The 12,994-nt window shown below is 45.1% G+C and overlaps 1 protein-coding gene across 8 annotated transcripts in view; it reads left to right on the top strand.

The window, feature by feature from the left end:
- Nucleotides 1-7,241, top strand: part of LOC133510032 (VPS10 domain-containing receptor SorCS1-like) — a 139,904-nt gene extending 132,663 nt beyond the window's left edge. For all 8 annotated transcript variants that reach the window (XM_061837691.1, XM_061837693.1, XM_061837692.1 and 5 more), the window contains 2 exons: nucleotides 1,645-1,799; nucleotides 5,797-7,241. In XM_061837691.1, coding sequence (XP_061693675.1) covers nucleotides 1,645-1,799; nucleotides 5,797-5,855 — 214 coding nt within the window. In that variant the 3' untranslated portion in view covers nucleotides 5,856-7,241. The remainder of the gene's footprint in view (nucleotides 1-1,644; nucleotides 1,800-5,796) is intronic.
- Nucleotides 7,242-12,994: the final 5,753 nt, after the last annotated feature.

Genomic DNA, 12,994 nt, shown 5'->3' with positions numbered 1-12,994 from the left:
ATAATGGATGGATGGATGAATTGTCCCTTGGTGTGATTGTGAGTGCGGCTGTTTGTCTCAATGTGCCCTGCGATTGGCTGGCAACCAGTTCAGCATGTACCCCGCCTCCTGCCCGTTAGGCTCCAACACTCCCCGAGACCCTTGTGAGGATAAGCAGCTAAGAAAATGGATGGATGGATGTTCACAACATCTCATCTATGCCTTTCTGTGACGCCTTCAGTATCTCATTTTCTCGCACAATGGTAAGATCAATTGATCAATTGTTCGGCGTCGACTTGGTCTCGCTTGCTGAAGCGTTTAGATACCAATTCTAATTAAACCAGGAATATTATATATATATTATATAATTTTGAAGTGTTTGGAGTACTTTCACAATTTATGACTGTAAAAAAAAAAAAAAATCCCACTGTAAATATTCTATTTTTTGGCACCAGCTTCTCAAAATATCAACGCTACTTAGTCTCGCCTGATTCCCGCACCTTGTGGCCAATTTGCATCTTCCTCAACAATTGCACCATATTTTTCCATTCATTTTCTGAGCCGCTTATCCTCACAAGGGTCACGGGAGTGCCGGAGCCTATCCCAGCTGCCAACGGGGAGAAGGCAGGGTACACCCTGAACTGGTCGCCAGCCAATCGCGGGGCACATGGTGACAAACAGACGCACTCACAATCACACCTACGGGCAATTTAGAGTGTTCAATTAATGTTGCATAATTTGGGGATGTGGGAGGAAACCGGAGTGCCCGGAGGAAAGCCACGCAGGCACAGGGAAAACATGCAAGCTCTGCAACAGGCCGGGCCGGGATTTGAACCCTGGTCCTCAGAAATGTGAGGCCAACGCTTTCTAGCTGATCCACCGTGCCGCCCCCATATTTTTTCCATCCATCCATGCATCCATTTTCTTAGCCGCTTATCCTCACATGGGTCACGGCGAGTGCCTGAGCCTATCCCAGCTGTCAATTGACAGGAAGCGGGGCACACCCTGAACTGGTCGCCAGCCAATCGCAGGGCACATGGAGAAAAACAGCCGCACGTACAATCACACCTACGGGCAATTTAGAGTGTCCAATTCATGTTGCATGTTTTTGGAATGTGGGAGGAAACCGCAGTGCCCGCAAAAACCCCACGCAGGCACGGGAAGAACATGCAAACTCCACACAGCTGGGATTGAACCCAGGTCCTCAGAACTGTGAGGCCAACGCTTTACCATCTGATCCACTGTGCCGCCCGCATATTTTTCCATTTCAATTTTCAAAAAAATACAATTCAGTTTGTTGTACGCGGAGCCTCAAAACTTCAAACGGTTCAGGCGGAGTGCTGGCAAAGAGTCGCCCCCCCCCACCCCGCGCTGATCCGCTTCAGTCACGTTCTGCTGTGATGCACGTTGCACTTAAGACTACTTGCATTTTTCATTTTATGTTCAGAAGGGATTTGATGGCGCGAAATGCTCGTGATATTTTTCAAATGTGAGGTGAAAAAAAAAAAAATGCAATTTGGGTTCAGATTTTATGCCTCCATCAAAAGAATGTAGTAAAAGTATTCTGACGAGGGCGCCAAATTCCAAAATTACCGCCCATCCTGACGCCGCACAAACGCGACTGTTTGCAAACAAAGTCAATTCCCTCTAAAACGACCCCCCCAGGAAGATCCCGGGCCTCGACACGTACACGGCGGAGCAGCCCGACAAAGAGCAGGAGGTCGTTCCCGCGGTGACCTCCACCGCGGACGCGAAGCCCGAGGCGGAGAAGATGACCTCCCTGGACGCCGTCGATGTACAGCCGGATTCAAAGAGCAGAGGTATTTTTTTTTTTATGTGTTTTTCCGTGTAATATTACACACACACACACAAAAAAGGCAGCTATTCACCACGCTTGACACGGCGGCTGAAAGTACAAAAAGGAGGCCGAGAGGAAGGGCAATGAAAAGACTTGAAGGCCGGCCGGCCTTCGTCAGAGCGCGCGACGTGATTAATACGGGCTGACGAGATCCGATCATGACGGGAAACAAAGCACCTTCCCGTCCGTCTCTCTCGCTCTTAATGGCCTCGCTTCTTTATTACTCGCGCGCATAACTTAACCTTTGAATAAACAGACGGAGACGTTGGTTCCTTGCAAAGTTGGAGGCGACGCCGCCCCCGTTTTGTGACATTTTCAAAGCGCGATTCGAAATCGTTTTGATTAAAAAAAAAAAAAAAAAAAGAAATCGTTTCAGTTCACCAAAAGGAGAAAAGAAGGCACTCGGGCGGGGCCGCAAGTGTTTCTCGCGGCGACGGAACCGACGATCTTAGCGCCGTCTTTTGTCTTTCAAAATAAAAGGGAGAAAACAGTGTTACATTAACAATATTACCAATAAGAAAGAATCCATATGCAATCTGTCCTTTGTTTGAAACACTCCCGGTTTAAAATTGATATTTAATAAATATGATATATATTACAGCCATTTTTTTTTTTTTTTTACTAGTGCGGCGAGTTGCCGATAGCTGCGCCGAAGAGAATCGGGAGCCTTTATTGCAATCGCGCGGTGCAGGTACAGCCGAATTCGAGTCAAAGTCCAAAATTGTATTTTGAGAACAAAAAGGAAAAATAAATAACCTGACTAAAATACATCCACACATCTATTATCTGAGCCGCTTATCCTCACAAGCGTCGCGGGAGGAGGCAGGGTACACCCTGAACTGGGAAAACGCACGCAGGCGCGGGGAGAACATGCATGGAAAAAAAACCCAAACAATTAAATTGATAAGCGGCACGTTGGTTCAACTGGTAAAGCGTTGGCCTCACAGTTCTGAGGTCCTGGTTTCAATCCCGGCCCCCGCCTGCGTGGAGTTTGCATGTTCTCCCCGTGCCTACGTGGGTTTTCTCCTTGCACTACAGTTTCCTCCCACATCCCACAAACATCCAACATTAATTGGGCACTCGAAATTGCATTGATCTAACCAACGTTGTCCCGTGACCCTTGTGAGGATAAGCAGCTAAGAAAATGGATGGATGGATAAATTGATAATGTTTATTTAACTGAGGTTATCCCGTGACCCTTGTGAGGATAAGCAACTAAGAAAATGGATGGATGGATCAATTGGTAACATTTATTTAACTGAAGTTATCTCACAATCCTTGTGAGGATAAAAGCTGAGAAAATGGATGGATGATTGATAATATTTCTTTAACTGAAGTTATCCCGCGACCCTTGTAAGGATAAGCAGCTAAAAAAATGGATGGATGGATAACATTTATTGAACTGAAGTTATTCCGTGACCCTTGTGAGGATAAGCAGCTAAGAAAATGGATGGATGGATGGATGGATAAATTATTTATTGAACTGAAGTTATCCCGTGACCCTTGTGAGGATAAGCGGCTAAGAAAATGACTGGATGGATGGCTGGATGGATATATTGTTAACATTTAACTGAAGTTATCCCGCAACCCTTGTGAGGATAAGCAAGAAAGAAAATGGATGTTTGGATGGATAAATTGTTAAAATGTATTCAGCTGATGTTATTCCGTGACCCTTGTGAGGACAAGCAGCTAAGAAAATGGAGGATGGATGAAATTTTCAAATAATCAATGAACCTACTCCGACTGATCCACGTCCATCGACGGGAATCTTCCAGTATTCTTCTGCGTTTACGCAGTGAGTAATTTACGACGCCCGCCGTCACGCGCGTGGGCAGGTAACGCGGAGGCGCCCCCCCCGGGCGTGCCGCAGCGCCGAGCGGCGTGAGTTATTCGCCCCAATAAAATAATTAGCGCGCAGGGAGAGGGTGAAAGCATTTTCATCAAGCGACATCCTCAGCCCCCCCGGGGGTTGATTTACTCGCACCTGCCGCGGCTTAACGGTTGACCCGTCCGAGATAAATGTGTTTGCGCGCAGACGTACACGTGCCTAAAGAGAAAAAATAATAATAATAATAATAATAAGAAAAAAAAGCGTCTGTCCCTCGCCAATGTGAGGAAATGGCAGTACGCTGCTTAGTTTAAAAAAAAATGGTTAATTCATCTGTTTCTACATATTTTTTTTCTTCCTTTCTGGGGACGCAAATGGCGCCGATTGAGCGGAACGACCCATAAACAATGGTACCTTGATTTACGAGTGCCGCAGCTGACGACTTTTACCGTTCCGAAATGTTTTTTTTTTAATGTTGAGAGCTATGTGCTTATGTCAATCTTTATGCCCCGCCCCTCAAAGGCACACATCTAGCGCTCCACTCCTACACTCCTTGCATTAATTACACTTTATAACACCAGATTATTATTATAATTGTTTACATTCTTGTTTTATAGTTTTTTTTTCAGGCCACATCAGGCTCATTTTATGGAGCCCTTAAAGGGACATTGAAAAAAAAAAACTGGCTTCTCATTATAATGAGTAAGTTACTCATTGTAATGACAATTACTCATGAGTAAGTTACTCATTACAATGAGAAAGTGTCGAAAAACTACAGAGCCCCGAAAGGGACATTGGGGGGGGGGATGGTTTCTCATTGTAATGAGTAAGTTACTCAATTTTAAGTAACTTACTTACTCATTGTAATGAGTAACTTTCTCATCGTAATGAGTAAGTTATTCATGAGTAGGTTAGTCATTGTAATGAGTAAGTTGCTCATTGTAATGAGTACTCAACTTACTCATTACAATGACTATTGTAATGAATAACTTTCTCATAGTAACGAGTAACTTATTTATTTTACTCATTACAATGAGCAACTTACTCATTACAATGACTTACTCATGAGTAAGTTACTCATTACAATGAGAAAGTGTCGAAAAACTACAGAGCCCCGAAAGGGACATGGGGGGGGGGATGGTTTCTCATTGTAATGAGTAAGTTACTCAATTTTAAGTAACTTATTTACTCATTGTAATGAATAACTTTCTCATAGTAACGAGTAACTTATTTATTTTACTCATTACAATGAGCAACTTACTCATTACAATGACTTACTCATGAGTAAGTTACTCATGACAATGAGAAAGTGTCGAAAAACTACAGAGCCCCTAAAGGGACATTGGGGGAAGAAAATGATTTCTCATTGTAATGAGTAACTTACTCATTTTTAAGTAACTTACTTACTCATTGTAATGAGTAACTTTCTCATTGTAATGAGTAAGTTGCTCATTGTAATGAGTAACTTACTCATTACAATGAGCAAATTACTCATTACAGTGACTAACCTACTCATGAGTAAGTTACTCATTACAATGAGAAAGTGTCGAAAAACTACAGAGCCCCTAAAGGGGACATTGGGGGGAAAAAACTAACTGCTTTCTCATTGTAATGAGTAAGTTACTCATTGTAATGACAATTACCCCTGAGTAAGTTACTCATTACAATGAGAAAGTGTTGAAAAACTACAGAGCCCCTAAAGGGACATTGGGGGAAAAAATGATTTTTCATTGTAATGAGTAACTTACTCATTTTTAAGTAACTTACTTACTCATTGTAATGAGTAACTTTCTCATCGTAATGAGTAAGTTATTCATGAGTAGGTTAGTCATTGTAATGAGTAAGTTGCTCATTGTAATGAGTACTCAACTTACTTATGAGTAAGTAAGTTACTTAAAAATGAGTAAGTTACTCATTGTAATGACAATTACTCGTGAGTAAGTTACTCATTACGATGAGAAAGTGTCGAAAAACTACGGAGCCCCTAAGGGGGCCCTTGGGGGAAATAAAACTAACTGGTTTCTCATTTTAATGAGAAAGTTACTCATCGTAATGAGTAACTTTCTCATCTCCTTATGCAAATGGGAGCATCAAACTCCTCCTGTCTCTGTGCTCTCTTGTCCCTCGCCAGGCTACCTGCCATCGCACACAGACATCAAGCCCTCCGATGAAGCGCCCCACGTGTTTTAATGTAGAGCGTCCGTGAGCGGCGCCAAAGCAATACATCTTCCCTGGCAGTTACTTCCAGCGCGGTCACGATGAACGCTCTCGAGCGTTTCGCTCCCCGCGCACGGATGGATCGGCTCGCGCCTAATCCCTCGGCGGAGACTGTACAGATTTATACTCGACGACTCTCCAAATGGGACTTTTTTTTTTGGGGGGGGGGCGTGGGGGTGGTTTTGACTGGAGATACTTGTATTTTTTTTTTTTTTTTTGCGAGGAGCTTCATCTTTTTATGTACATAGTGTACAGCGCCGGTCGTTTTTGGAGAAAGAGAACTCACAGGGACGAGGGACGCGTTACGCCTGGGTCGGATACGCAACGGAGCCGGTGTCGAACTCGAGGCCCGGGGGCGGGGTCAAGCCCGGCGCGGCATTTGTGTGGCCCGCAAAGTGCATCTTTCCTCAAGTTTATCGCGAAACGGATTTGTACTTTTGCTTTTTCGCCTTGAGATACGAGGCGAATTTGTTCCTTGGCCGGGCTCAAATCAAATCCCGTTCCGCCCCCCCCCCCTCCCCCCCCCCCAATATAAGTCTGTAATGTTTTGTAATGAGAAAAATAGGGCGCCGCAAACTTGCACTTCATAAAAGCAGAAATGAGTAAATAGAATGTAAATAAATTACGTTGTTTTGGTTTCAACTCCATCTGGTGGATGCACCTTGGCCACCTGGGGGCAGTATACTACAGATATACAAATATACTGTACATAAAGCCGATCGCAGCTCCTCGGTAAGCCGCCGTTCTTTGCAGAGGATCAAGAATATATGCCTCTCGGTATTGTTGTAGGTATTGTCTGCCTGCATACAAAGGACACTGTTTAAATATGCCTTGCTCAAAGGGTTGGAACACTGACAGTGATGCACTTTCACAGCCCATCTGTGTATTTTTTCATTGTGTGTAGTTTAAGGCAAAGTCATGTTACGCACTTTGTTTTGTGTTTAGTTTGGAAATTAAACTTCGACGGAAAGTAGCGTTCAAAAGCTTGAAGCCTCAATTTCTGAAGAACTGTCCACCCTGCTTGCCGCGAAGCGAGCGGCGGCGTAAACGCTCGTATTTCACTATTTGCGGTCGACTCTCGGAAAATCGGTAAAATCACGTCGCTTGGCTGGAGGCCGTGGCTGAAGTCCAATCCTCTTTTGTTATGTTTAGGTTTTCACGTGTCGCTGTTTTTCGTTTGTGGTTGTTTTTGGGGGAGAGCCGGAATGGATTAATGGCATTTCAATGCACTTCGATGGGGAAAATGGATTTGACTTACAATCAAATCGAAATATACCGTAATTCCCGGCCAATGGAGCGCACCTGGTTATAAGCCTCACCCGGTACATTTGTAACTAAGCCTAATACCATTTGGTACATATATAAAACGCACCTGCGTAAAAGCCGCAAGTGCCCACATTGAAACGAGACATTTACAAAGACGGTACACAGAATTTAACGCCAGCACTGCAATGCTAACGCTAGCACCGCTGTGCTAATGCTAGCACCACGCTAATACTAGCGGCATGCTAATGTTACCACTGGGCTAACTCTAAAGCTAGCGCAGTGCTAACGCTAGCGCCATGCTAATACTACCACCATGCTAACGTTAGCGCCATGCTAACGGTAACACTAGCGCCACGCCAACACTAGCACAATGCTAGTGCCGGGCTAACAGGGCTGGTTTAAAAAAAACATCCTGGTAAATATGACTGAAACGCGGCAGTAACACGCTACCGCCGTCTTAACGCTAGCGCGACGCTAACACTAGCACCGCGCTAATGTTAGCATCGTGCTAACGGTAACACTCGCGCCGCCGTGCTAACACTAGCGCCGCGCTAACAGGGCTGTTTAAAAAAAAAAACACCCTGGTAAAATTGACCCCTCCGTGGATATTGCGCAATCCGCGTCGCTGACCTATCAGAGGCCAGAGATCTGCATAAACCAAAGCCCGTTTTCGCTCCCGCCATTTTCACAGACAACATTGCATGGTCCAGTATAGGTTTAGTTCGCGTTTTATTATTAGTATTTGGGTTATTTAACAAAAAATATGGTTAAGAGGTGTAGTCACGGACTTTGTAATCGTGACGACAGGTATCCTGAAAGGCTAGTCGGTGGTGTTCGATTCGTACCCTTTCCAAAACCGAAGACCCAGTACGAAAAATGCCTTCAATGTGGAAGACCGCATCATCAACTAAATCCATCTAATATCAACCGGAACAGATATGTTTGCACGAAGATATGCCCTAAATTTCTCGTATAAATTGAGACGTTCTCGGCTAGCATAACACCGCTACGTGTGAACGATTGACACACTTATTCTTTGTTGAGCGATATTTAGCGATGATCGGACTGCACAAACGTGTCGCTTTCTTGCCGGCTCGCGGCCGAAGCTTAACCAGACTGTGTTTGCACGAAGATATGCCCTAAATTTGATTTTTAATACACGTCTCGTATAAATGAATGAGACGTTCTTCGCTAGCATAACACCGCTACCTGTGAATGATTGAATGAAATCAGAAGCATGGCGTCTCTCTCAGTTAAGAATGTATTGTATTGTATTTGTCATTTTTTACGAATTGTTTGTCTTACGTCAGCGCACGTGGCGTGACGTCACTTCAGGAGGCGTGGTTAAGTGCCCTGTACGGAGGGTTCAATTGACTGAGACATGGCAGTAACACGCTACTACCGTATTAAAGCTAGCGCCACGCTAACACTAGTGCCATGCTAATGCTAGCGCCGTGCTAACGGTAATTCTAAAGCTAGCGCCGTGGTAATGCTAGTGCCACGCTAACACTAGCACCATGCTAACGGTAACACTAGCGCCGCCGTGCTAATGCTAGCACCGCGCTAACACTAGCACAATGTTTGGCACTATCAGGGCTGGTTTAAAAAAAAAAAAAACATCCTGGTAAAAATGACTGAGACACAGCAGTAACACGCTAGCGCGGCGCTAACAGTAGCGGACCGGTAAAAGTCACTCCCTCGCCACCGGTCTCACTCTTACCTTTTTCCGCTCGAGTGCCTCCCTTGCGGCCGTGAGAAAAAATGCACAAATTAGCCGCATCACCGCATAAACCGCAGGGGTGAAAGCGTGTGAAAAAAGCCGCGGTTTATAGGCCGGAAAATTACGGTAATTATGACACTGGTACGTCATTAGCAGTCCGTACCATTATGTTGACTTTTTGAGGCGGAACCCAAGTCTAATCGGAGGAATTGGCTTCGCCGTTCCAACGCTTCCAGAGAGCGTTCGCCCAAATATGCTTCAGCTTCCTGCACAAAGTGGAGAGACTTTGTTTATTTTGACGTGGAAGCGGCTTATCGGCTCTCCAAGACGGCGAAGGGAACCGGATTCATTAAGCTCGGCGCAATCGGGCAAAAATCTTATCGCCCAGATTGTCATCAAACGAAGGCCGGCCAATATCCAGCCGAGGAAGGACGGCCGGCGCGTTCCATCGCTTTCCCGTCTTCGCGCCCGACGCTCAAATTGTTCGCCGTGTCAAAACAAAAACGGGGGAGCGCCACGCGAGATTAAAGCGGGACGAGACATCTGTCTCGTTGAGCCGACTCACAAATTTCTTGATTGCAAACTCGACATCACAACTCTTCAAAAAGACATTAGTGTTGCACAAGTGGATTTTTTTTTTTTTTTTTTTTTTTTATGTATTTCAATTTGACATGGAAAACAAGGCAAGCTGTAATTTTCCCAGCACGGCGAATGCTCTCATCCGTTGTGGGCGAGACAGCTAAAGTGCGTCGTGCGTTTGCCGGAGTGCGGCGCAAACGGCCCCCGGAGACGCTCCGTAATGGCGATTTAGGGATTCAATTCATTTCACGCGCTTTCTTGTCTTTGCGTTACCTTGAACCCGCTCACCTCGAAAGCTTCGAGTTCGGCTCGTCGCCGGAAAGGATTTTGTCGCGATACGATTCACTTCTGCGTTGTTGCAATTCATCATCGGCAACTTCGCCTCTGGGTGTTTTTCTTTTATCAACCTCTCTCAAGTCCATTTTTTGTGCTTATCAGACCAGAGCACTTCAAATGTTTATGTATGCGAGCGCACATTTTAGCGTACCGTCATTTCCGGCCTACAAGCCGCGACGTTTTTCCACACGCTTTCAACCCTGCGGTTCATGCGGTGATGCGGCCAAGTTGTGCATTGCTTTTCTAACGCCGGCGAGGGGGCGCTCGAGCGGAAAAGGTAAGAATGAGAACGGCGGAATGTATCTGCCGAGGAGGCGACTTTTACCGGTCTGGCCCTGTTAGCGCTGTGCTAGCCTGTTACTACTGTGTCTTAGGGATTTTTACCTGTATGTTTTTTTTTTAACTGGCCCTGTTAGTGTGGCGCTAGCATTAGCGTTAGCGCGGCGGCGCTATATGTGGAATATATGTGCCGAGGAAGTGACTTTTACCAGCCCTGTTAGCACTGCCCTAGCGTTAGCGCTTTGCTAGTGTGTTGCTGCTCTGTTACTGGCGTGTCTATATTTACCGGTAAGTTTTATTTCAGCTGCCACTGTTAGCATTAGTGCTAGCTTTAGCGATGCGCTAGCGCTAACGCCGCGCTAGCGTTCAACCTTTTGTGTACCATCTTTCTTTGTAAATATCTCGTGTTTCCGTGTAAGTTTCAATGTGGGCTCTTGCGGCTTTTACACGGGTGCGGCGTACGTATGTACCAAATGGTATTTCCTTGACAAATGTACTCGGCGAGGCTTGTAACCAGGTTGCGCTCTGTCGGCCGGGAATTACGGTAGGTTGAAGTGAGTTGAGGAGCTTCATGTAGTGCTATGAAAAAATTGAAATGAATCCTATGATGGTTTTTAAGCCAAACATAATTTAAAAAATATGTATTTAAGTCAAAGTAAATTTTGAGGAATGTCTTGAAACATTTCACAGATCACAAAGCTTCATTTTCTTTTTTGAACTTTGTAGTTCCCTCTTTTTTCTTTTAAAGAACAAATTGAATGTGACACCAGTTCTCGTGGAAAATAGCGATTACCGTATAAAATATTAAGTACACAATTTATGTTCAGAAGGGATTTGGAGGAAAAATTCTCGTAATGTCTGTAAAATCTTCATGCAAATTTCAATTTTGGTAGAAAAATGGCCGTCCGCCCAGATGGGCTAAAAAAAAAAAAAAAAAAATGGCACCAAAGCACTACTTTTATATTTGACCAGGATTTGGCACCGCCTTGTGGCATCTTTGCGTATTTCAGAAAAAGCACAAATTTACAAACACAAAATAGATTCCCCAAAAGGAATTTCTTATCAAAATGAAAACAACAAATAAAAGTTAGCAAGGAACGAAGTAAAAATTTGCTTTTGTGGGCCACATAATGATGATAATTATGTATAATTATATAATAAATAAGTTATAATTCAATATTATATTTATATGTAATAATGTATAATATTTATATATATATTAATAATAAGTCATAATGATGACTTAAACACCTTTGACATAGATTTTGTGGATCAGCATTTTAGCATAACAATAATAAATTGTAGGGGGAGCACAGTGGCTCAGCTGGTAAAGCGCTGGCCTCACAGTTCTGAGGTCCCGGGTTCGATCCCGACCTTGCCTGCGTGAACTCAACATGCTCTCCCCGTGCCTGGGTGGGTTTTGTCCGGGTACTCCGGTTTCCTCCCGACATCCCAAAAACACGCAACATTAATTGGACACTAAATTGCCCATAGCGACCGGTTCGGGGTGTACCCCGCCTCCTGCCCGTTGACAGCTGGGATAGGCTCCAGCGCTCCACGCCACCCTCGTGAGGATAAGCAGCAAAGAAAATGAATGCCTCGTTGGACTTCAAAATTGTTGGGGGAGCCCCGGCAATTCCGTTTATTTGCCGTGGCTACGAAGGATCCAATCTGTCGCGACGAAAAAACGATGATCTCGGCAGTTTCCCCGGCACGGAAGCGGCGGCGTTTGCCTACTCTTACGTCTTGCTCAAGGTCGCCCCCCCCCCCCCCCCCCGATAAGTCGGCGGAGAAAAGGTCGCAATTTCGTCCGTCTCGGTGTCGCCGCGAGGGCGGCTGACACGGAGAAGACGTATCTCCTGTCAACCGAGCTCAGCCCACGCGGGTGTGTGGTGGGGGAGCGTGGTTAGCTCCAGTCTCTTTGCGATAAATGCTGGAATTCGATCAAGCTTTTTTGTTCTAAGTGTCGTCAGCTTTACGTGTCAGCGTGACAAATGACCAAAAGAGGGTTTTTTTTTGGGGGGGGGCTTTCTCATCCTGCGGTCGAGTCCCAAGAACTCGAAGCAAACGCGCTCGTCGGCGGCGACTTTTCTGCTCTTTTACTTCCACGCGGATACGGTTGCTTGTGGACTTATTTGCATGATGTTTTGTTCCCCTGCCGCGTTGTACATTTTTATATATTGTACAAAAGGAAAAAAAAAAATGACTGTAAATTGCAGGATGTTCTGTTCTCTGTGGCTCATTCGGCTTCAGTCATGTGATTCTTCAGTGGAGTTTTTTTTTTTTTTTCCAGAATAAAATCAAAATATCACAGCGTGTATTTTGTCTTCAGTATGCTGAAAGTTTTTGCACTGTTTGACCTTCGGGGGCAAAGTTTGCCAGTTCGTTACCTTGCGTTGGTGAGTTGCATTCACTGCCTGTGGGACTCTCCGCTGCTTCTTGTAAGTTAGAGTAACCCTAGTCACAGATCCTGTCCTGTTGAATTTGTTCTTTTCCCCCAGAGTCATCGGACTGCATGTCTTTTGGATCCCGCCTAGCTTAGCGTTTCTGTGCTTCTGCCTTGCCGGGCTGCTACCCCGTGTATGACCCAGTTTCCGGAATAAACCGCTTTGAACATTATGCCTCTGCCTCGAAGTCCTGCACTTGGGTCCGCCCCCGTACCGGAGGTTCCTGACACATGTGCCCTGCGATTGGCTGGCCACCAGTTCAGGGCGTACCCCGCCTGCTGGCCGTTGACAGCTGGGATAGGCTCCAGCACTCCGGTGACCCTCGTGAGGATTAGCGGCTAAGAAAATAGATGGATGGATGTTTAGCACGTTATTAGATAAATATTGATTCTGAACTCTTCCAGTTGTATGTAGCACAGTTGCATGCTGTTACATTTCGTTTTGTTCCGATATTGATAGTATTTTATTGGGATTATCAAGAGGTG

The sequence above is a fragment of the Syngnathoides biaculeatus genome, chromosome 12 (assembly GCF_019802595.1).
Source record: "Syngnathoides biaculeatus isolate LvHL_M chromosome 12, ASM1980259v1, whole genome shotgun sequence".
Classification (NCBI taxonomy): domain Eukaryota; kingdom Metazoa; phylum Chordata; class Actinopteri; order Syngnathiformes; family Syngnathidae; genus Syngnathoides; species Syngnathoides biaculeatus.
The sequence above is the reverse complement of the archived record's forward strand: the minus strand, read 5'-3'. Positions and strand labels throughout refer to the sequence as shown.